Source organism: Euleptes europaea, chromosome 3 (genome assembly GCF_029931775.1).
Source record: "Euleptes europaea isolate rEulEur1 chromosome 3, rEulEur1.hap1, whole genome shotgun sequence".
NCBI lineage: Eukaryota > Metazoa > Chordata > Lepidosauria > Squamata > Sphaerodactylidae > Euleptes > Euleptes europaea.
The window spans coordinates 16,717,932-16,742,522 of NC_079314.1; the positions used below are offsets into that span (position 1 = coordinate 16,717,932).

At 47.0% G+C, this 24,591-nt stretch overlaps 1 protein-coding gene across 1 annotated transcript; it reads right to left on the minus strand.

Moving 5' to 3' along the window:
- Positions 1-998: 998 nt before the first annotated feature.
- Positions 999-14,736, minus strand: LOC130475495 (cytochrome P450 2A13-like). Its single transcript, XM_056847284.1, has 9 exons — positions 14,557-14,736; positions 11,035-11,197; positions 9,729-9,878; positions 6,983-7,143; positions 6,632-6,808; positions 4,709-4,850; positions 2,983-3,170; positions 1,544-1,685; positions 999-1,180 (listed from the first exon to the last, which is right to left on the minus strand). The coding sequence occupies exons 1-9, from the start codon at positions 14,734-14,736 to the stop codon at positions 999-1,001; spliced, it is 1,485 nt and encodes a 494-aa protein (XP_056703262.1).
- Between the last annotated feature and the right edge of the window lie 9,855 nt (positions 14,737-24,591).

Sequence of the window (24,591 nt, forward strand, 5' to 3'; positions counted from 1 at the left end):
TGCATGGTAATTAGCAGTGCGTTCCAGGCTGAATTGCCCCGCATATTTTTTAAAAATTTTGCACGCTGAACCGTCATTCCGGAAGTAAACTAAACACTTGTTTAGTTCACAGCCCTATCTAACTAAACACAGCGAAGCCGGCGCATAACTGCTTCGCATTACTAAAGAGCCCAGATAACACGACCTTTTGTGTTTGCCGCGAAGAATCCCCCTCAAGGAACAATGCAAAACAACAGAGGTGCATTAGCTATGCATATGCTAATGGCTATGCAAACAGGAACAAAGGAGCAGGCGAGTGGGGGGAGTGGAACTTCTCCTTTTGCATCAGGACCATGAAAAGGCATTTTTAAAGTCGCATTTTTAAAAAAGTGCTTTGAGCGAGCATCAAAATTGACCATGCAAAAATGGCCTAAGCCTGTATTAAAGGGCGGAACATTCTTTCTTCAGGTCTGTTAGCAACTTTAGCTGGGGAGGGAAGTCTATTTAAATCCAGAAAATGGTAGAAGGAAAGAATTAAACATTCCAGTGCTCTATGCCTCTGCTCTGGCTTGGAGCATACCACAGTTACCTTAAAGGGAAAAAAAGAGAGCAGATGTAACAAAGATACATTTCCAGTATATTTTGTCAAAAGCTTTTTCAGCGTGAAGTGAGAAAATTCCTGGATCTTCTGTGACCCTCCAACACTAGATATATGCTGCTCAAGATCAATTTATCAAGGAGCTTCTAAAGGATAAAAGGAAAGGAAAGGATCTTCTGTGTAACAAGTAGTTCCCCATGCTTATTTCTCTGATGAGTGTCGCATTGAAAAGGAGGGAACACAGATTATATGGAACAAAAGGACGTGGGTGGATATTTGGTAAGGAAAAGACTAGCGTCAGAACTTTACACTTGACTGTTTCATATTATTTATAAGATTTCCTTGCTGGTTCTTTGGATGGCCAAATTCAGAGGTGATGAAGGTTTTTTTTTTTTTTTAAATCGATACTGTTGATCCTCCTTCAGCACGGGATCATGCAGATCTCATAAAAACGTGGAATGCTAGCAAAACCAACCAGCTTGGGGGAGATATCAATTTCTTCTGGTGGGATCCGAGATGTGAAGCAGAAGTTCTGAAGGATACTGGTGAGGAAAAGGAAAAGTTCCATTCTGGCCAGTGGCTCCCCAAAGCAGTATCGTTTGCCTAGTCAAAGGAAGAAAGGAGAGATTGCTTATTGGCTAGCAAAGTCCCAGGTGGCTGGCTAGCAAAGTCCCAGGTGGTCTGGCTACGTTAGTTCTTGACTTGGAGGAATGGGGGTAGGATTACCAACCCCCGGGTACTAGCTGGAGATCTCCAGCTATTACAACTGATCGCCAGCCGACAGAGATCAGTTCACCTGGAGAAAATGGCCGCTTTGGCAATTGGACTCTATGGCATTGAAGTCCCTCCCCTCCACAAACCCCGCCCTCCTCAGGCTCCGCCCCCAAAACCTCCCGCCGGTGGCAAAGAGGGACCTGGCAACCCTAAGTGGGGAAGACAGGGAGAAGGGCTGGGAAGGGAGCTCACCTGCGGAGAATGGCATGAAAGCATCGTTCCTTTGGAATTTCCCATTCTCATCCAGGAAGTTTTGGGGGTCAAATACATATGGTCTCGCGAAATGCTTGGGGTCCCTCAGCACAGAGCCCAGCAAAGGGAACACCTCGGTCCCCTGAACACAGAGAAAGAGAAAATGACGGGGGGTTATGTGTAACACATATTTACAAACTGGTTAGAACAGGGGGAGGCCTGAAAAAGAAATCAGACTTATTACGAAAGAAGGAATAAGTAAGAAAAACACCTGAAGGGGTGTTTGTGTGTGTGCGGGAAGGGGGCATTGAGCAGAAATTAGGACCAAAACCAGCCAAACATCAGCACTGTTGAAGAACACAAAATGTCTCAACAAGTTTAAGACAGATATAAAATCAACTTTATGGGTATGTTTTAAACTGTGGCTGTACTCTTCTTTGAGTCCATAATTAGAGGAAAGGGAACTAAAAGTACTCCAAACCCTGCATTATCAACACTGGTAGACAGTGGCTGTCTGAGGCCTTTTCTCCTTTAAATGGAGATAATGGTGAATGACTTCAGAAATGTTGGCACCCTAGGTAAGTCCTCAGATTCTGGTCCCTAAACACCGTTGTTTGTTCCTGCCATTCTAATCATTTTAAGCTTTTCATGTGTCTTTGAAAGAGAAGAATAGTACAGGCAACAACTCATAAGAACATAAGAAAAGCCATGCTGGATCAGACCAAGGTCCATCAAGTCCAGCAGTCTGTTCACACAGTGGCCAACCAGGTGACTCTAGGAAGCCCATAAACAAGACGACTGCAGCAGCACCATCCTGCCTGTGTTCCACAGCACCTAAGATAATAGGCATGCTCCTCTGATACTGGAGAGAATAGGTACAGTATGCATCATGACTAGTATCCATTTTTACTAGTAGCCATGAATACTCTTCTCTTCCATGAACATGTCCACTCCCCTCTTAAAGCCTTCCAAGTTGGCAGACATCACCGCATCCTGGGGCAGGGAGTTCCACAATTTAACTATACATTTTGTAAAGAAATATTTCCTTTTATCTGTTTTGAATCTCTCACCTTCCAGATTCAGCAGATGACCCTGCGTTCTAGTATTATGAGAGAGGGAGAAAAACTCCTCCCTGTGCACTCTCTCCATACCATGCATAATTTTATAGACCTCTATCATGTCTCCCCTTAACCGCCTTCTTTCCAGGGTAAACAGCTCTAAGTGTTTTAATCGCTCCTCATAGGGCAATTGCTCATCTAGATCATTTCCATTTCTACCATGTGGAAAGTTAATGATTCCTCAGTATTGCTTTAATGAAGTATTTTGGTATTTAACTCCTGCTGCTGAACCAAATTCCCCATCTTTATCACACTAGTTCACCAGCGATGACAGAATGGACAGCAGCTTCTCGGGAAGGTTCACTGAGCCATAAACCGTACCTTGGGAATTGTGTATCCTCGAAACTGGGTATCACGGATCACGCGTCGTGCTAGCCCCATGGGGATCATGTTACAGTATCTCTGGATCTCATGGATCACGGCCTCAGTGTAGGGCATTTGTGGGCGGTCGTCCATGGTGGGACCACGATTCTTGCCAATTACTTGGTCTATCTCCTGACGGACCTTATCTGTCGAAAATCCACAGGATGTATAGATGGCATTTGGATGAGTTCATTTACACGTGTTTAATTATGTCATACAGTATAACAACTTGTAGACAATCTAACCAGATGTTTGCATAATTGGAAATATACTTTGTAAGTAATTCCAAACATCTCTTTCAAGATTTATACAATTGGCTTATAATAGATGGAGACCATCATTCCATTTTTTTATTTTCAGACAAACCTGCATGCATGCCTGGTCTGAGATATAATTGTCTGTATATGTTTTTATATCTGTAAATATGTGTGTATGTTTAATAGGGGTATCAATTGAGCACTGAGGAAGGCCAAACAGGCCAAAACACATCTGGCATGTGGTTACAGTATATCAACCTAGGATATGCCATTGTGCTGTTTTAACGATATTTTAAAAAAAATTATCCTGACATAGCGCCTTAAATAAATTATACTTTCTTTATCTGTTTATTTTATTTACCCCACCCAACCTTGGGTCCCCAGCTTCATTTACAGTCACACCTTCCTGAGAGCCAACAAGGAATCCAATTGGCTTCTGCAGTTGTATTCCCAGCTCAATAGCATGGTGCACAGCTGAAGCAAGGTGGAGAAAGTGTCCTGGGAACACATTTGCCCCTGGACAGGAATTCCCCATAACAAGAATGGGAAGCCAGATGCAGATTACACAGCCTTCAGTGGTCTCCCCCAGGCCTTTCCTGCACATGCTGAAGAACTCACACATCTGGAAGCCTACAAAATTCCCTGAAGGAAGTGTGTGGCAAGTGAGGCGAGGGCATACTTAAATACCCAAACGGCGGTCCTGAGCAAAGAACCCAGGTCTGTAGCCTGCCGCCAGGATCCACCCCCAATGATACCAAGCCAGATGGGCTCATTTAACTGGGAGCGGGAAAAGATGGGGCTCAGCTGCACGGGAAAAGTTCCCACCTGAGAGCTTGTGCCACCTCAGAAGGGCTCTCCCTGCAGACGCCGTTTTACATGCCCGCCCCTGGACCCTGTCAAGTTACTGCCGCCTCTGTGAGGCTTGGGGCTGGCCAGATAGGTAAGGTTGCCAGGAGATCTCCTGTGACTACCTGGCAGTTGGCAACCCTACAGATAGGGTTGCCAGGTCCCTCTTTGTCACCGGTGGGAGGTTTTTGGGGCAGAGCCTGAGGAAGGCAGGGTTTGGAGAGGGGTGTGGCTTCAATGCCATAGAGTCCAATTGCCAAAGTGGCCATTTTCTCCAGGGGAATTGATCTCCATCTGCTGGAGATCAGTTGAATTAGCAGGAGATCTCCTGCTGCTACCTGGCAGTTGGCAACCCTACGGCCAGAACAGCTTCACCTCTCTGGACACCACCCCAGGCCACACACACACACACACCTCTGCGCAGGCCAACAAACTGGGGCTCCAGCTGAATCTTGAACCTGCACATCTGGAAGCCTACAAAATTCTCTGAAATTTAACCCTCTTGGACATATTTCAACCAGAACCTCTTTTGCCCTCTTGGAAGGGCTGCACCCTCCCTCCCTCCTTCCTTCCACAATCACCTGCAATCTCTGGATATTTGAGCAGAATTAGGAATCCATGACGCAAGGTCGTGCTGACCGTTTCAGTGCCAGCAAAAAATATGGTGAGTGTTGTCAGGACCAGATTCTTCATACAGAACTCTGAGTTTGGGTTTTCCTTTTCCTGGGCAGAAGAACATGGAAACATGTTTCACTGATCATGCTGGAAAAGCTAAAATACGACTGTCGCTCTCTGGGACGCTCTTTCCCCCCTCACCATTGGCTGGGCTGCTGTGAGGTCATGATCAAACAGCTGAGGAACATGGTCAGTCGTGGAATGCTGAAAACCAACACGCCTGCTGTACGTGAAGTTAAAAGGAAACTTGTACAAGGGAAAACTTCACATAATGCCTTGGGACAGGAGGGCTGATAAGACAAAGGGAGCAGAAAGCCAGAGAGCAAAAGAGAGAAACCTCATATAATGACTGTGGAAAAAAGAATTATATATGTTGATAGAGGGCAGAATTAACAGGATTAGCACATGGTATTTTCATCCCCAAAATTAGACTGTTATTTTTATTTCGCCCAACACACACACTCTAACACAGGGGTGGGGAATGTCAGGCCCGGGGGCCGTATAAGGCCCGTGAAATTATTTGGGCTGGCCCTTTGTGGGTCCTGGCAGATCTCCAGCTCAGAGGGATCTAAGACTGGCGGTCCGCCCCCTTCCGCGGACAGGAATAGCCTCTGTTCAAGGCGGATGTGAGTTTGTTTTGTCCAGAAAAGGAACCCTTTTCCCCCCTTGCAGAAGAGTCGTTAGCTATGGAGCTGCTACGACCGCCCAAGAAACTGTGTTGACCCTTTCCCACCCAGGCCGTGGAGAAACGTATTCCCTCTGTACTACAAGAGGGCTGGGGGCAGAAGTGGCGGCAATGAAGGGGTTAAAGGGGGCAGGCCCAGAATGCGCCGGGGGGGGGGGGAGAGTTCTTAGCCAGTGTGTCCTCATTTCATCCCTGCAGGCGGAGGTAGCAGGAGCCGGCTGTAGAATCTGGCCCCGACCATGCGGAGCAGGAGCAACTCTGGCTTGCGGCTGGACGGCTACGCCCGGCTGGTGCAACGGACCATCCTGTGCCACCAGGTGGGCGATTGTGTCACCGGTTGGATGCCTGCCTTCCAGCGCGGGGGGCGGGGTTTCATCTGGGGCAGCTGCCTGCTTGGGGCTTGGTCAGCTAATTTTTGTATGGCCCACGAATTATGTTATAAATATCCAAATGGCCCTTGGCGGAAAAAAGGTTCCCCACCCCTGCTCTAACAGATACGACCTTTCATCCTTCCCTTCAAGATACTACTGGAATCTATGCACCAGCAGTCTCCAAGCTCAAATCAAGTCCCCGCTCCTTTAAAAGCTTTATAATTGGCTTACTTTGTAGTGCTTACTGAGACAGAAAAGTCCCCCCAACCCACTTGCTACATAAAAAAAGCATTTTAAGAACAAAAAACAAAAAATGGAGCAATCTGAAAGGAGGGGGGTGGAATCCAAGCCTCGGTTGTAAAAAGACTTTCTTCTGCTCAGAAACAACTCAAAAGAAGCAGGAAGAATTTAAATCCCCGCCTCTGGACACGCTGCTTTGTAACTGGCTGTGAAAGAAACCAAGCTTCTGTGTCTCCCGCTTTGCCTTATGCATGGGGTTTTCACCCGGGCTGAGCTCAGGGGAGAGGGGAGAATTGGATTAACAGAGGCACAGGAAGTCCCAGGTTTGTGAGGGCTGGCAGCAAGGTCATCTCTAATGGAGGGAAAACTCAAGAACAACCAAGACAGACCAGGGGCAAACGTGAGTGAATGACCTACATCTTCTTGCATAAATAACCTACATTTTCTCTTTTCTTGCATCTACCAAATTTCTACTAGCAGTATCAAATAGTACTTATAAAATAATAACCATAAGAGTGATAAGAGAATCATACTTGATGCATTTTTATCATGAAGCTGTCTATGAAATCTCGAGGGGAGTTCAGGTCCAGGGTCTTCTGGTTCTCTTTCACCTTCCTTGCAATGAATTCTTCCAGCCCTGACAGGTGCTTGAAGGCTTTGCGTTGAGGACCAGGCATATACTGCATAGGTCCAGAGAACATGTCGTAGAGCTGTACATTGGGGTTGTCGGGATGGGATAGGGGAAGAACATATATCCTTATTCGTGAGAGACTTGCCTTGTTTGTCACTATGAAAAATACAGACATTTGTGTACAGGCATAATCAATTTTTAAAAATTCGAATCCGGAACTTCCTCCCTTCCCCACTCATCCGTCTAAATTTACCTGCCCCCATGAGGTTGAAGTAAAACGGAAACTTTCCGTGATCATGTTCAGCAAAGAGAGGAACTCCTTATCTTCATAGTCAAAGCGGTTGCCAAAGGTGATAGAGCTGATCACGTTGGACACGGTACGACTCAGAATATAGGTTGGGTCAAAAGGTGCACCTAGAAAGAGAGCGATAAACCCCTTGAAGTCAAACCTCAATCTAATTTACAAATCAGTTCAGTGCTTGCTTGAAAACTGGGTTAGGGAAGAGAGTGCATGAACGTCCGTGCTTCATACATCACAGTAATATTAGACAGAGTTGATTTGGCCATTTGGCAAATCACTCATAGAATAGAATAATAGAATCATGGAGTTGGAAGGGGCCATACAGGCCATCTAGTCCAACCCCCTGCTCAGGGCAGGATCAGCCTAGAGCATTGCCCAGCCCCTGCTTAAAGACTGCCAGTGAGAGGGAGCTCACCATCTCCCTAGTCAGCCACTGTTGAACAACTCTTACTGTAAATTCCCCCCCAAATATCCAGCCAGTGCCTTTCTGCCCATAATTTAAACCCATTATTGCGAGTCCTGTCCTCAGCTGCCAACAGGAACAGCTCCCTGCCCTCCTCTAAGTGACAGTCCTTCAGATACTTAAAAAGAGCAATTATGTCCCCCCTCAGCCTCCTCTTCTCCAGACTAAACATTCCCAACTCCCTCAGCCTTTCCTCATAGGGCTTGGTCTCCCGGCCCCTGATCATCCTCATCGCTCTCCTCTGCACCCGCTCCATTCTGTCCACATCCTTTTGGAAGTGAGGCCTCCAGAACTGCACACAATACTCCAGGTGTGACCTGACCAATACAGTGTACAGCAGGACCATGACATCACACGATTTCAATATTATGCCTCTGCCGATACACCCCCAAATCACATTAGCCTTTTTTGTCACTGCATCACACTGGCTGCTCATATTTAACTTACAGTCCTACCCCAAGATCATGTGCACGCACACTGCTACTCAGGTGTGAATCCCCTATCAAGCACGTGTGTCCCTTATTTTTGTTACCCAGATATAGAACTTGGCACTTATCCTCGGCACTCATTTGATCTCAACACATCCCTGGACTGCAGTACACCCCATCTTCACAATAGTTACAAATTCTTGTAAGCACCATTGAAGATACTGTAGTCTTTGGAAGTGGGAGAACCAATCATGAAGCTCACTGGGTGATTGGGAGCAATCATAAAGCTCCTTTGGCCACGGTATGTTACACTTTCTCAAATAACCTACCTTTCAGAGGTGTCATGACAATAAAAGATATTGCACTGTATATCTTCTGTGTGTGTGCTTTACACCTCAGCAGCTATACATGCCAGTTCCTAAACAATTGTGATAATCCTCCTTCTCACAAGAGCTGGGCCACCCCTGGCATCTCCAGTTATAAGGATCGAGAGGTTGGAGATGTGAAAGACCTCCGCTTGAGACAATGGAGAGTCACCGTCTGCCTGAGACAATACTGATCTTTATCGACTAAGGGTCTGATTCAGTCTAAGGCCACTTCATGTGGGTCCCTGTGGGTTCCCCATTTTTTTGGTTGCCCGTTCTGAGAGCAACAAAGATGTTATCCTCCTGCTAGAAATCTTAAGAGCTTGGGAAGCCTGTTAGGGCTGGGGAATGAAGAGTTAATAAGGATTTAGTTCCTTCAGCTTTTGGGGAGGATGATGTAGAGAGAGGTATGACGGTGGTGGTTGCTGCTACCCCCTTCTTAAGTGGCAAGATACCTTAGGCCACTACTGGCTTAAAGTACCACTAAAAGAAAGCAAGAGTCCAGTAGCACCTTAAAGATTGACAAAATTTCTGGCAGGGCATCAGCTTTTGTGAACTGTTTAGTCAGTCTTTAAGGTGCTACTGGACTCTTGCTCTTTTCTACTGCTATTGACAGACTAACACGGCTGTGTGTGTTGTGTGTTAAGTGCCATCAAGTCGTTTCTGACTCATGGCGACCCTATGAATAGGGTTGCCAGGTCCCTCTTCGCAACCGGCGGGAGATTTTGGGGGCGGAGCCTGAAGAGGGTGGGGTTTGGGGAGGGGAGGGACTTCAATGCCATAGAGTTGAATTGCCAAAGCGGCCATTTTTCTCCAGGTGAACTGATCTCTATCAGCTGGAGATCAGTTGAATTAGCAGGAGATCTCCTGCTACTACCTGGCAGTTGGCAACCCTACCTATGAATCTATGTCCTCCAAAATGTCCTATCCTTAACAGCCTTGCTCAAATCTTGCAAATTGAGGGCTGCGGCTTCCTTTATAGAGTCAATCCATCTCTTGTTGGGTCTTCCTCTTTTCCTGCTGCCCTCAACTTTTCCTAGCATGATTGTCTTTTCCAGTGACTCTTGTCTTCTCATAATATGTCCAAAGTACGACAGCCTCAGTTTAGTCATTTTAGCTTCCACGGTCAGTTCAGGCTTGATTTGATCTAAAACCCACTGATTTGTTGTTGTTTTTTGGGGTCCAGGGTATCCATAACACTCTCCTCCAACACCACATTTCAAAAGAATCTACTTTATTCCTATCAGCTTTCTTCATTGTCCAGTTCTCACACCCATACATAGTAATAGGGAATACGATGGCATGAATTAACCTGATCTTGGTTGCTAGTGACACATCCTTACACTACCCATCGCGATCTATCTCCGACCTAATACCGGTATTTACGGCCATCATTTATTTTATTAAGCAAGGTTTCCGGAGATACCCAAACTCTTGATCACCTTTGGTGTTCCTAAGTGCCTCCAGAAGGAAGTGGGCCTCCTCCAGGATCCTTTCTTCAATGGATCGCTTCCCCATCCCAAAAGTTTTCAAGGTTGCGATGGCGAATCGGCGTAGCTGCTTAGCCCTTTCCCCTTGACTGAATGCAAGCCCTGGGAGTAAAAGAAGGAGACAGGGGAAAGTTATCGGAAGAGAATATGTCTGGGAAAACACAGTGCTTCGATAACCAATGGAGAGCAAAAACACACACACACACAATAAAATTGTTGTATTGTAAAGCATCACCCAGGAGCCCTGTGGCTGTTCTCTATACGAAACATTCCGTGGGAAATGGTTAAAAACTTGGTTATATTCAAAATATCACCTGTCTAATAAAGGAAAATGTCAATTTTTATTGAATGATTCAGTGTTAAGCTGCAGTACTGTGCAGTCCAATGACCCAGTGCTTGCACAGGGGACCTTTACCTTTTTAAAACATTACCAATTTATGACAAGCCCTTTCTGATTGTAAGGGTGGTCAGAGGGCTTCCCCTCCAAAATGGGGAGAAGCCATCTCTGAAGGCAAGGTGCGCTTGTAGCCTTTTTCATTCAGGTGGAGTTTAAAATCCCTTCCATCTTCAAAGTCCAAACTGTTTCTCACAGTAAGGTGAGCAGGATGGGGGGTGCGGTTCTCCCTCCAACACAGCTGTTTAAATTCAGGTCAATTACTGCTGGGAGTAATAGTGAAGTCTTGAAACAGCTACTGTTCAAGGTTAAAGCAGAAACTGCCAAAATATAAGATAAAAAACAAATAAAATAAAACCTACATACAGCAACAGTGTTTTGTGTTGTGTAGGCTCCTATGATGTAGTGTCACCTTGCACACTAACAGCGCATTCCTGAAAGGAATGCCTGCGCCGGGCTTAGGAGGCAACCCAGCGGCGTTGCCTCCTAAAGAGGTTTCGGCACTGCCGAAACCTCTACCCGACGCCAAAAACCCACGCAACCCTCATAGGGTTGCACGGGAGATCTTAACAAAAATAAAAAGGGGCGTCCGGAGGCCGGCGGGAGGCTGCGGCAGAGTCCGGGCCCAGCACTGCAGCGGCGGCCAGGGACTGGCACCTGGGCCTGCACGCCAGCGCTGGGGCCACTCACGCCAGCATGTGCCTTCCGGGCGCCAGCAGTGTGGGCCCCTGCGCCGGCAGAGGCCGTAGTTGGCCTAAGGGCTTTGGGCACACCCGCCGGCGCGCCTCAGGAATGGGCTGTAAAAGTATCATAGAGATGCAAACCCCAACCTAGAATGAGCTCGCTGCCAAAGACGAGACTGACCATAGCCATGGAAAATCCAGTCAAATGTGGCCTGCTCCCCACGGCCACTGAACTCTTCACCCTGGTCCACCAAGGCCTCCTTCACCGCATCGTACCCACGCAACACCACAACCCGTCGGGGGCCCAGATGGATGGTGTAGACAGGGCCATATTTGTCACTGATCTGAAAGAGAGCACATGACCACATGAAGCTGCCATATCATAATCAGACACTTGGTCCAACAAAGTCAGTATTGTCTACTCAGACCGGCAGTGGCTCTCCAGGGTCTCAGGCTGAGGCCTTTCACATCACCTACTTGCCTAGTCCCTTTAACTGGAAATGCCGGGGATTGAACCTGGGACCTTCTGCATGCCAAGCAGAGGCTCTACCACTGAGCGACAGCCACTCCCCAATGAGAGAGAGGAGCACTGTGTGAAAGGGAACAGAGGAGGAAGGGAAGGGCATTGTTGGGAAATTAGAGTAGCTTAATAGCAAGGCAAACTAGTTATATAAGACAGAGAGCCCAACAGCTTGGGATGCTCACCAAAATGGTACTTGAATTAGTATCATTTGTTCTTTAAGAGTTTTATGATTTCCCGACTTATGGCTATCACACTTGTTTGGATTCTTCATTCTATTTTGTTTGCTTCCATTGATGAATAATGATGCATGTTGCAGATTCCATGAGGAAAATGAGATCTCGCTGGGGATAACGTCACACAAGACACAAGGGTATAAAAATGCTCCAAGGGCTGGGTCTACAGAGGGAAGGGAGAAGAAGAAGAAGAGTTGGTTTTTATATGCTGACTTTCTCTACCACTTAAGGAAGAATCAAACCGGCTTACAATCACCTTCCCATCCCCACGACAGACACCCTGTGAGGTAGGTGGGGCAGAGAAAACTGTGACTAGCCCTAGGTCACCCAGCTGGCTTCATGTGTAGGAGTGGGGACACCAACCCAGTTCACCAGATTAGAGTCTGCTGCTCACGTGGAGAAGTGGGGAATCGAACCCGCTTCTCCAGATCAGAGTCCCCCACTCCAAACCACCACTCTTAACCACTACTCCAAGCTGGCTCTCATGATGTCGCTGTGAAAGGAGTGGACGCAAATGGGAGCTATGGAGGATGGGGAAGCGTGGGATCCAGAGATCTGAGGGGTAGGAGTGTTAAAGACAGGGCTCTTTGTCTGCACACTTCGTTATCCCAACCTTTTAAAAGGGTACCATGAACAGCTAGTGATAAAAAAGCATCCCTTTTCTCCAGGGGAACTGATCTCTGTAGTCTGGAGACGAGTTGTAATTCCGGGGGATCCCCAGGTCCCACCTGGAGTCTGGCATTCCTACCCCAATCATACCCACATACACTCTCCTTGCAAACGTTTCAAATGTGCTGCAGCTGCAATCCCGAGTTACTGGAGCCAGCATGGTGTAGTGACTAACAGCTGGGGTTGCCAAGTGCCAGGTGGTGGCAGGCTAAGGTTGCCAGGTCCCTCTTCTCCTCCGGTGGGAGGATTTTCCGTTTTAGAGCGCGTGTGTGCACGTACGCACGCGCGCTGACGCACGCACAGCACTTCCAGTTTAGAACTGGAAGTGCCGCCTTGCAAAGGGCCTTTACCTCTTAGTTTGAGTGGTAAGGCGGCCCTTTACCACTCAAACTAAGAGGTGAAGGCCCCTCGTGAGGCGGGACCTTCGGTTCTAAACTGGAAGTGCCGCGCGCGGTATGCACGCGTGCATGCACGTTTGCTCCCCGACCCTCAGGTGGTTGGAGGGCAGAGGGGTCAATTGCCGGGGGTTTGCCTGCCACCAGCGGGCACCTGGCACCCCTATGGCAGGCAACCCCCCGCTAGTCCACCTGGCTGCCCGCTGACCAGCTGAGGGCCTTCCCACCGCCCCACATCACTTCCATCACCCGGAAGCACCGCATCCCAACGGGCCTTTTACCACTCGAACTCCCAGTTTGAGCAGCAAAAGGCCCCTTGCGATGCGGCACTTTCGGGTGTAAACCAATGTGACACGATCACGACACAGCTGTGTGTGCGATCTCTCCCTCACCTCCGCCTCAAAAACCTCCTGCCGGAGGAGTGGGGGGACCTGGCAACCCTATTAATAGCAGTGGTTTGGTGGACTCTGATCTGGAGAACCAGGTTTGATTCCCCACTCCTCCACATGAGCAGCAGTCTAATCGGGTGAACTGGATTTGTTTCCCCACTCCTCCACACGAAGCCAGCTGGGTGACCTACGGCTAGTCACACTCTCTCAGCCCCACCTACCTCACAGCATGGTGTAGTAGTTAAGAGTGGTGGTTTGGATTGGTGGATTCTGATCTGGAGAACCGGGTTTGATTCCCCGCTCCTCCACATGAGCGGCGCAGGCTAATCCGGTGAACTGGATTTGTTTCCCCACTCCTACGCACGAAGCCAGCTGGGTGACCTTGGGCTAGTCACACTCTTTCAGCCCCACCCACCTCACAGGGTGTCTGTTGTGGGGAGGGGGAAGGGAAGGTGATTGTAAGCTGGCTTGAATCTCCCTTAAGTGGTAAAGTTGGCATATAAAAACCAACTCTTCTTGTTGTTGTGGGGAGGGGAAGGGAAGGTGATTGTAAGCCAGTTTGATTCTCCTTTAAGTGGTAGAGACAGTCAGCGTATAAAAACCAACACTTCTTCTTCAACAACTTTTTAGAAGGGCTGTATTTTGGTGGGCCGAGCCATTAACGTCTCCAACCTCTGATTCCATGATTCAAACTGTTCTGAACATCAATAGAGGCCTCTATGCATCTCAGCGCCTCTTTCCCTAAGATTTGGTGCATTGGAGTGAGTTATCTATCTAGCACATTTTTCTACCCTGCCCTTTTCCCAAGAATTTCAAGGCAGCAAACGCAGTTCTCCCCTTCCCTGTTCCATCTTCACAACAACCACCCTGTGAGGTAGGTGAGGCTGAGTGACGATCTTGGGACGGAAGGTGGCATGGTATAGCTCGATCTTATCAGATCTTGGCCCCTTGGAAGGGAGACCACCAAGGAAGACTTTGCAGAGGAAGGCAAAGGTAAACAAGTCTAGCGAACATTTTCACTAATATTGATTTTTCTGAGAGGGAAAGAAATAACAGCTTTCTCTCTGCACACTCTCTTTACATCGTTCATCATTACTTTGTCAACTGGCCTCCTTTGGTTTTCTACTTAAAAAAAAAAAAAACTAACCAAAACCAGCGGCTTGAACCTGGCTCATTGGGCAGTATAATCAGCCAGCAATCATATAGAGCAAACATATTAAAACATAAAACGGTGTTTTATGGAGAGATTTCAAGCTGGGGAGATTTAAAGTGCATGGAGAGATTTAAAGCAGAGGAGCATGAAGGCTTGGAGACAGGAAACACTAAAGTGTGAAACAAGAGTGAGAAAAGAGAAGAGGAGATGGACAATTGGACCCGGAGTCGTCTTCAGAAGCATACCAGAAGTATAATCAAATGTTTCAGGAACGATTGGATAACTTTGTGTTCTAGATGTGTGCGAGAGAGAGAAAGAGGGGGACATGCATAAGGGATTACCTTCACAAGAGAACGGTGCATGTCCTTTAAGTTGACCTCGAGCAAGTTTCCAATAAAGGGCAGAGGGGTCGGTCCTGGTGGCATTTTGCTCTTCCTACGCCTCTGTTGCCATGTCGAGAGCGCCATCAGGCAAGAGATGCAGACGATGAGGAGAACGGTCCCTGTCCCGAGGAGATCCATGGGGGCTGAAAGAATTGTGCGGCCAACTAGCCGTGACGATACAGCTGGAGAGGATCTTATAGAAACTCCGTCAGGAGGCCTAATACCTGCACTAGCTCTTATGCAACGTGTTTGCGCTGTCCACATCGGTCCCCTTTCAAGCCAAGCCAAAGTTCAGAGATTTCTGTGGGCATCGACAGAAGTTGCTGAGTGATCCATCTTGCTTGTTATCTAGCCCTGGCTATTTAAGACAGTTTGCATCAACACATGGAACAGGCCCCCGTTAAAGAAATCTCAGCTTCTGCCCTGGGAATTTTCCACCCCAAGTAACTCAGCTAGACTCTTTTTGCATAGTCACCCTGATAGGCATGAACACGTGGAAGGGGAGTGAGATTATTATCTGGCCTGACCTCTGTGTGTTTACCTGCGGAAGGCCCAACTGCGTTTTGTTTGCAAGTTCGGGTGGAAAGCACAGGTGTTTCCTACTATGCAATGGTGGCTGCACAGAAAAAGCATACCAGAGAATCCTCAGAAATGATTTAGAGGGTAGCCATGTTGGTATGCAGTAGAACGAGCTAGACTGGAGCCCAGTACATAAGAAAGGCCATACTGGATCAGACCAAGGTCCATCAAGCCCAGCAGTCTGTTCACACAGTGGCCAACCAGGGGCCTCTAGGAAGCCCACAAACAAGACGGCTGCAGAAGCATTATCCTGCTTGCGTTCCAAAGCACCTAATATAATAGGCATGCTCCTCTGATCCTGGAGAGAACAGATATGCATCATGACTAGTACAAATTTTGACTAGTAGCCATTAATACCCATCCATGAACATGTCCACTCCTCTCTTAAAGGCTTCATGTAGCATCTTAGTAGTAGCATCTTAGAGATCAACAAGATTTTTGAGGTGTGAGCTTTTGAGAGTTAAAGAGCTTCAGGAAAGCTATAGCTTTAACTCTTTTTAAAAAAACAAATTTCATTTCTTTTCACAAACAGCCATTCAAGCATAAACACTCATATTACAGATGATATGGCTCTTACATTTTTTTGAAATTACATTTTAACAATTAACTTCTTTGAATTACAATACTCTACATTCTCAGTATGTCTTCATATCTAATAATATATTTCCTATAAAAACATGTATTACCTAAATAATTTTAATTCGGTTTTGATTTAATTCCATTCTTATTTGTTAGCTATATAATTAAAGAAAACATTCAGTTTTTCCTGAAATTCTGAAATTGGTCTATTATGTATGAAAGATGTTAGCTTTGCCATAATTGCATATTCTGTTAGCTTATTCATCCATTCAGTCATATCTGAGAGCCAGCGTGGTGTAGCGGTTAAGAGCGGTGGTTTGGAGCGGTAGAGTCTGATCTGGAGAACTGGGTTTGATTCCCCACTCTTCCACGTGAGCAGCGGAGGCTAATCTGGTGAACTGGGTTGGTTTCCCCACTCCTACACACAAAGCCAGCTGGGTGGCCTTGGGCTAGTCACAGTTCTCTCAGAACTCTCTCATCCCCACCTACCTCACAGGGTATCTGTTGTGGGAAGGGAAGGGTCTCCCTTAAGTGGGAGAGAAAGTCGGCATATAAAAACCAACTCGTCGTCTTCGTCGTCGCCTTCTTCTGTCTGCCTACCATTTTGCCACATATATTACTCTTGCCACCATCACTATATACTTGAATAGTGCGCTATATATTTTGGGGATATTACTTGTCAAGATATTTAATAACATACTTGTCAGATTTGAAGCAAACCTGAGTATTTGCATTTCATCATGTATCATTATCCAGTATTTCCTTACTTTCTTACATGTCTACCACAGATGATAAAATGTTGCATCTGTATTCTGACATTTCCAACACTTCCCATTGTAATCTTTGTTAGCTCTTGCTATGTCTTTAGGTGTGATATGCCACCTGAAAACCATTTTATTCCAACTCTCTCTTAATATTTGACATTCTGTAAACTTTAATTCTTTAGTCCAAAGATTCTCCCACTGATTCATGTGTATGCCCCTTCAAAGTTCTGCATCCATTGTATCATGAAATCTTTTACTTGCTGTTTCAGTATCATATTGCAATAACAGTTTATAAAAATTTCCTAATAAATATCTTGAGACTCCAGTGATTAGTTGTTCAAAAAGTCATCTTTTTTTCTAACAGCCCATTCCTGAGAAATGGGCTGGAAGTGCATAAGAGGGGGTGTGACGACAACGCCAGCATTAAGTGCTCTCTTGTTCCATGATAAGAGGGACTTATGCTGGCACCAGGGGCAATTCTGGTGCCTGAGCGTTGCAGAGCTGCATGCCACTCCCCTGACACTGCAGTTACTCTGGGACCCGAATCCCAGAAGAGAAATGCGGTGCTGGCATTGGGGGGTGGGGCGTTCCCCGGGCATTTTTGGAGGTAGAGCCCCCCAAATTTGCAGCATGGCTGCAAGGGCCTCTCCTTAGACGGTCACTGAAGTTTGGTAACCTTTGGGATGGGGTCCAATTTTATGGGCCTGCAAAGGGGTTGCCCCCGTTCTCCAGCATTTGCAAGCCAAGCTGTCCATTGGTTTTCAGGTTCAGAAGTTCAGCATTGACAAGGACTGGCAGAAAGAGCCGATTGACAGGCTGGCGCCTCACAGTCTGGGGGCTGCCTTCGTATCTGGGATACATAACATGATGTCCATGCAAATTAACTTTCAAACTGAGGAAAAAGTCTTACATGTAAGAAAAATAAGGCACAGAAAACATTTCTTTTGGTGGCAAATTACATCCTGTGAACATTCCTTTAATATATTGTCGAAGGCTTTCACGGTCAGAGTTCATCGGTTCTTGCAGGTTATCCGGGCTGTGTGACCGTGGTCTTGGAATTTTCTTTCCTGACGTTTCGCCAACAGCTGTGGCAGGCATCTTGAAGATGCCTGCCACAGCTGCTTGCGAAACATCAGGAAAGAAAATACCAAGACCACGGTCACACAGCCCGGATAACCTGCAAGAACCAATTCCTTTAATATGTTAATCAAAAATCTGATTTCAAGAGATGGTCACTGTGCGAGGAAACAAAGCCTCTACCGAGGGTGACCTTTAGTTTCAGAGCAGGTTTTCGGGGGGGGGGGTGATATCGGAGCCAGCCGAAGTCTTGACCACGGGGGCTGTCTGAAGCAGATTGCTCATCCATGTGGGTGAAGAAGTCTTCTTCAGAAGCCTGGTGGTAGCAGCAGTTGAAGCTGGCACTTTTTAGTTGGAAGGTATATCCCCACTTACTGATCTAGACACACACTAGTCAAGGGGAGATGTAGAAAACACACGTACACTCCAGTTGACATGGGGCCAGCTTGATAGGAACTCCTATCAGTTCTTTAGCTACCCACCCCCCAAGATCCAGGCTCTCCTCTCCCCCCCCCCCCCCACCTCCTCCATCACAGCCCATCCTGCCTGTGACCTTCTGGACTTGCAGAATCAAATAAGAATCTTATTTCCCAATCTAGTGAATCAGCATTTGTGGTTATTTATTCATTTACCATTCTTAAATGTTGTACAATTAACTATATGTTGATATTCCATAGGCAGTGTTGTTTACTGACTGCATTGGGGGTGCAGAAGGAGGGCCCAAGACTATCACTTTCATACATACTGAATAATGCAATTTCAATCCACTTTCAATGCACTTTAATGCATTTTATTTTGCTGTTTCATGCAGTAAATCTGCAAAGGGTCTCCATGTAGAGTTGCCTACTCTTGGTTGGGAAATTTCTGGAGATTTGGGGAAGCAGCCATTTTCTCCAGGGGAACTGATTTGTGATCTGCAGATCAGTTGTAATTCCCAGAGATCTCCCAGCCCCAACTGGAGATTTGTAACCCTAGTATCCAGAGAGGTCTCTGTTGTTGTCCAACAGCAGTGGAGTTGTCATTCAGAGATCCCTCCAGAAGATGTTTGGCCAATGAACTATCCCTCAGGATTAGTGTGGCTTTGTGCCCAGAACTTTTCGGGGGCTGTGTGCAAAGCTTATTGGCTGAGTCAGAGGGAAGATGTGAGTCATGACAGAGTAGAGAAAACTCTCCTCTGCTCACTCAGGGTTGAAGCTTATTAGGCCACTGCAACCAATTAGATGTTAAAATCTCTAGAATATTGCTAAGACCATCAGTTTATGCATCTATAGAATAAGTACTGCCACCGCTGGAGTAGAAAGAAAGATGGGAGAAGAGTTATCTTTCATTATTGCTGAAGGCAAATGGTGTTTCGTTATATGATCAAGTTTACTATTAATTTACTGAAAGTGCATTAATTCGGCATGTGTGAAAGCATGTGCTATGCTTCCTTCATGGTTACCTTGCTGCATTCCTGGTCATACTTGCAGTGTCCCCCCCCCCCAGCTTTTTTGGTCCCTCTGATGGACGGCCTCTAGTTCCCCCCTCCAGGCATCCCAGAAAATACCTGCCTACAGGAGGAGTAAGCCAATACTAAGCAGTGTCAACCAATGAGAAGTTGTGGGGCCTCGGGTGGGGGGAGAGTTAAGTGGAAGGAAAGTCCGTCATGGCTTCAAACAGGGCCGGGGGAAGCCGCCCACAGAGAAACAGAGAATAACTACCCGGAAATCAGGTAGGTACACACATGAACACACATGAAGCTGCCTTATACTGAATCAGACCCTTGGTCCATCAAGGTTTGCTAATAGGCATTTGTGTTTATCAAGAATTTATACACTGCCTTGAAAGCCCTGTTCCTATGGCCCAAACAGAGGATCTTGCCACTGGACTCTGCAGGTTTGTTCTCACCCACAACTACTTCAGGTTTGGTGACAAGTTAGACCTTCAAATCGGTGGCATAGCCGTGGGCACCTGCATGGCTCCACAGTATGCCAACATTTTCATGCTGGATGTAGAACAGCGTTTTCTGTACCCCAGCCCATTGGCACCTCTCCTTTACTTGATATTCATTGATGGCATTTTTCACCAGGCTTTCAACAATCTAACTATGAATTTATCTGAACAAGAAATAAACTTCCTGGACACCACAGTACAGATACACAAGGGACGCACAAGCATCACATTATACTGGAAGCCGACAGATCAGCAAACATATCTCCTTGCCTCCAACATGCTGATTTTCTAATTAATCCTTTTCCTAGGATGCCTATTTTTTACATCTTGCCTAAAATTCACAACAATATTGTTTCTCCACCTGGCCCTCCTATAGAGTCAGGCATAGGATCTCTAACAGATCCTCTATCTAAATATTTGGACTTTTGTTTGCAGCCTTTCGTAAGCACTAGATTTTACATTGCAGACACCCGCCAATTTCTTGTTTATTGAAAACACCACTATTCCCCCTGGGAGTGTTTTGGCTACTCTAGATGTCAAGTCGGCTTATTGTCAGAATCGGCTTGAATCAGCACCGAAACCTACCGTGAAGAATGCCCCTTAGAGGAATGTAGAACGGTCTTATCTGACCTCTTAAGTTCACATACACATCTGGATTTATTGGAAGTGATATTTGAGAAATTTCCCCCCCACATTCCAGGAACAAATTTATCTGCAAATCAAGGGAGTGGCAATGGGCTCTGCCTGTGCCCCATCCATTGCCAATTTGTATTTCATTTGAGACGTTATTTATTTTTAATAATAACCCATTCGTTAATAATACATTAGGCTACAAAAGGTACGTTGATTATTTGTTTTTTTATTTTTTATAAACCCACTGTTTTTGATGATTTTCTGACCTGGATTAACACTGTGAACCCACATATTAAGTTTACTGGTACTCGGAGTTCTACTGAGTTACCCTTTTCGGACACCATAGTTTTTGTTTCCGATGATCTCACTTTAGGAGTCCATCTATATAGGAAATCCACAAACAAAATTTTGTTACTTTATTATAATTCTTTTCACCCTAGACATTTAAAAAAAAACACCTCTCTTATGGACAGTTTTTGCATCTTAAGAGAAACACTGCTAACTGGAGGGAGTTTGAACAGGCAGCTGATTAACTTTCCACATCATTGCAGACGAGGGGTTATCCCACACATATTGTATAGCATGCCCATATGAGGGCAGATAAACGGGAATGTAATGATTTCCTTAAGGAAAGAGACAACATAGAGATAACAGCATTGTATCTAGGGCTGTTGAATTTAAAAAAAATCTGTATAGTTCGGATTCAGCTGAATCCGGCCCGTTTAGATTCGGGATATGCCGAAGTCCGAACTCCCCCACTTCGGATCTGTGTAATTCGGCGGGAATTCAAAGTTCAGGGGAAAAATTCGGCCGAATAAAGCCATTAAAAACACAACCGCGCCTTTCCGTGGCTCTGGGGGGCATTTTTGGGGGTAGAGGTCCCAAACTTTCAGAGGAGCTTCAAAGGACTCTTCTTGCCAGACCCCCCAAGTTTTGTAAAGATTGGATCAGGGGGGGCTGAGATATGGGCCCCGAAAGGGATCCCCCCACCCTTAATGTGTATCTCTGAGCAGAGCTTGCCGCCCATGCACAAAGCTCCCAGCCCCGACAAACAGCTGATGAGAGCAAGGGCAGGGCAGCTGCTAAGAACTTTGCAAAGCAACACAACTGCAAAGCAACACCTTTGCAAACATGCAAAGGGCGGGGCAGGTGTGAAGAATTTTGCAAAACAATACAACTAAAAAAAGCAACACAAGCACGCAATGCAACACCTTTGCAACAGTGCAAAGCAACACCTGACACCTGGGAGTTTGCAAACCATGGAAAGGGACACAGGCAGCTAGCTATGCATAATGAGCAGGAGGGGGTGGAATTTCTCCTTTTGCATTGGACTTGGGACCAGGCAGATGCATTCTTTAAGTCACCATTTGAAAACCAGTTTTGAGCAAGCATCAAAATAACATAACTGATCTTATGAATGAGGGAAAACCTGAAGACATAAAAATGAAGCCCCCCCTCAAACCAGGGAGAGAGAGACTGGAGGGGGAACGCACACCCCAGGCAGAACCGGCAAAAGCCCCCTTTGGCTTCCCCCCCACCCACAGAAACTTCTCCCTCCCCCCACACACACAGACTCTGCTTTCCCCCCCACACACACACACACTGAAAAGAAAAATTATAGATTAAAGCCCCCAAAGGGGTCTTACTGTGGCTGTCTTCTGTTCCATCAGGAAAGGTTGGGTAATCCAATATGATTCCATTTGTATCCAATATGAGATCCATATGTATGCATCTCTCGAGGGTGATCCATGCATCCCAATAGGGAAAAGGGGAAAGCCCATATCTCGGGGGCCCCTGACCCAATGTTTACAAAACTTGGGTGGTCTCTTAAGAAGGCTTGTCTGAATATCCCCTGAAAGTTTTGTGTCTGTACCCCAGAAAATGCGCCCCCTGCAGCCACGGAAAGGAGCGAATGTGCACAAGCACCCCCGCACACACATACACCAGGATTTCCCCCCCCTCTCTCTTTCCCCGGCCAAGCCGCACATCAGCTGATTCCTCCAGTACTCAATCCTGACTGATTGGCCAGAAGAAGACCCAGCTTGGCCACCGATTGGCCGGGGGAGGAGAATGCTGCTTACTGACGGTTATGCTGCTTACTGATGGCCAAATTTGCCGAATTTATTCATGAACTCCTGAACTCGCTGAATTCGGCCCCCCCCCCGGTTGCCCGCCAGTTTTGAGTTCGGTTCCTCCCCAACTAAAAACCACCGAATCAGGGGAAATTCGGCTGATTTTCAGTTCGGGCCGAACCGAATCAACAGCCCTAATTGTATCCATTCAATATACCCACCTGTCTGGAACCATACAATAGATTACCGTATTTTTTCCGTATATAAAATGATGTTTTTTTTTCTGGAAAATGTAGGTAAAAATTGGGGGTCGTCTTATACACGGGAAAATATGGTGGGGAAGAGAGCGGGGCCCATCGGAAGGCCAGCCACTGGCCGGCCACTCAGGGCAACCGGGCTCTTCCCGGCCTGCATTCTTCCCCGCCTATCAGCTGACAGGCGGGGAAGAGAGCGAAGAGCCCTGTCGCCCTGGCAGGCCGGAGGCATTTTCAGCGGAGCTGTATCTGCCTCTCCTTAGGAGGACCCCTAAGTGAAGGCTGGGTCAGGGGGTCCAATTTTATGGGGCCCCAAACGGAGGAAAACTGGGTGCCTATAAAATTGGACCCCGCTTTGCCACCTCCCGGGCCCGGGCTTAAAATCATAGAATCATAGAGTTGGAAGGGACAGGGCCATCTTAACGCATGGGCCCAATGGGCACTTGCCCGGGGCCGCACGAGCATGGGGGCCCTATGCTAATCTGTGTATGTTAAGTGACTTGCCATAAATAAATACTACTACACAGTAGTCTCTAGACTATACTAAACTATAAAATACTATTTGCTGCAATGTTATTGTGTTACAAATGGACATTGTGATTTGTCTCTGATTATCGACCATTTACTTTTTATTCCTGTGAGTGGTTGTCGTAGGGGCCCCAGCACACTGGTTTGCCCAGTGGCCCATAACGCTGTTAAGACGGCCCTGGGAAGAGACCACCAGGGTCATCTAGTCCAACCCCCTGCACAATGCAGGAAATTAACAACTACTGAAGTGCTCTGGTTGTCTTATAGAGTCCAATGAAGACAATTAGGAGGAGGTTAAAAAGAGCAACAGTTCTTTATTTAGCTAAACAGAGACCCTGGAGGTGAAATAACCCACAAACAAGATGCAGAGTTACTCACCTGAGAAACAAAGGAAAGTCAGTATCATTTATGCATTCACATGGGGCAGGCCCATGGCTGCTGACAAGCAGATTGATACACAAAAGCACCAATGCAAATTAAGTGTCTACTTCACTCTAATTAGAATAACCTATAGATATTGGCCGAAGGCTTCACTTAGTGAGTGCCTGATCTTGTGAGCTCGGTAACCAGAAACCACATTTCTGAAGATGAACGTAATTCAGAGCTCTCTACTGGTGAGAGGCCGTACCAGGCACAGAGAGCATGATTTGTTGGTTCATGGCTCCCGGATGCCAACTTCCCAAAGCTTCCATGTGTGTGCGTATGAATACATAGTGTTCTAAACCAGCCCTTATATCTGGGCATTACACTACCTCCCCCCACATCCCCAGTGACCCAGCTTCTGCTGCTGCTGCGCCTTTGTCCCTGGATGGTTCCTCCGCGTCCGCCCGGGCAGCCTCCCGACGGAGCTTTTCTCCAACGGGGCTTGGGCGCCCAGCGGTGCATCTGGGGGTGGTCAACCACCCTCCCCGCCCCCGCCCGAAGGATGAAAGCGAAAGGTGGCTCTGGCGGCCTCTGACAAGCCCCCCACCCCCTGCACCCCGGTCCGGCTTGGCCTTCCCGCGATCCACGGCTCGGGAGCGCCTCTGCTGCTCCCTCCCTGCGCAGCCCTGGAGTGGCGGGGCCTGGAAGGCTTGCCCGGCTGGGTGAGTCGGCGGAGGGGCAGTGTCGCTGTGCGTTGGTTGCTGGAGAGCCTCATTGGGCAAGAGCAGCGGCGGCGCAGATAGGGTTGCCGGGTCCCTCTTCGCCATCTGCGGGAGATTGGGGGGGGGAGCCTGAGGAGGGCGGGGTGGGACTTCAGTGCCATAGAGTCCAGTTGCCAGTTTAGCCACTAACCGCTTTGGATTTTTCCACTATTAAACCATTTTGATGCCTTTTTCACCTACCTTTTGGTCTTGCGCTTTTTTGTGCATCCATGGTACAGTTGTGTTTTGTATTTTGTGTATTGTAAACGCAAGTCCTTTGATTATTGAACATTGTTTGTGAATATATTTTGTATCTTGAATTTGGAGCTTTTGCTGTTTTTCTTGTTTGGATTTGCTATTTTACAGCACTATTAGTTGGAGGTTGGCAACCCTAGGCGCAGATTCCCAAGGCTTGTTTTTGTCCCCATTTTTTTCCTTTCCTGGTCGTGGC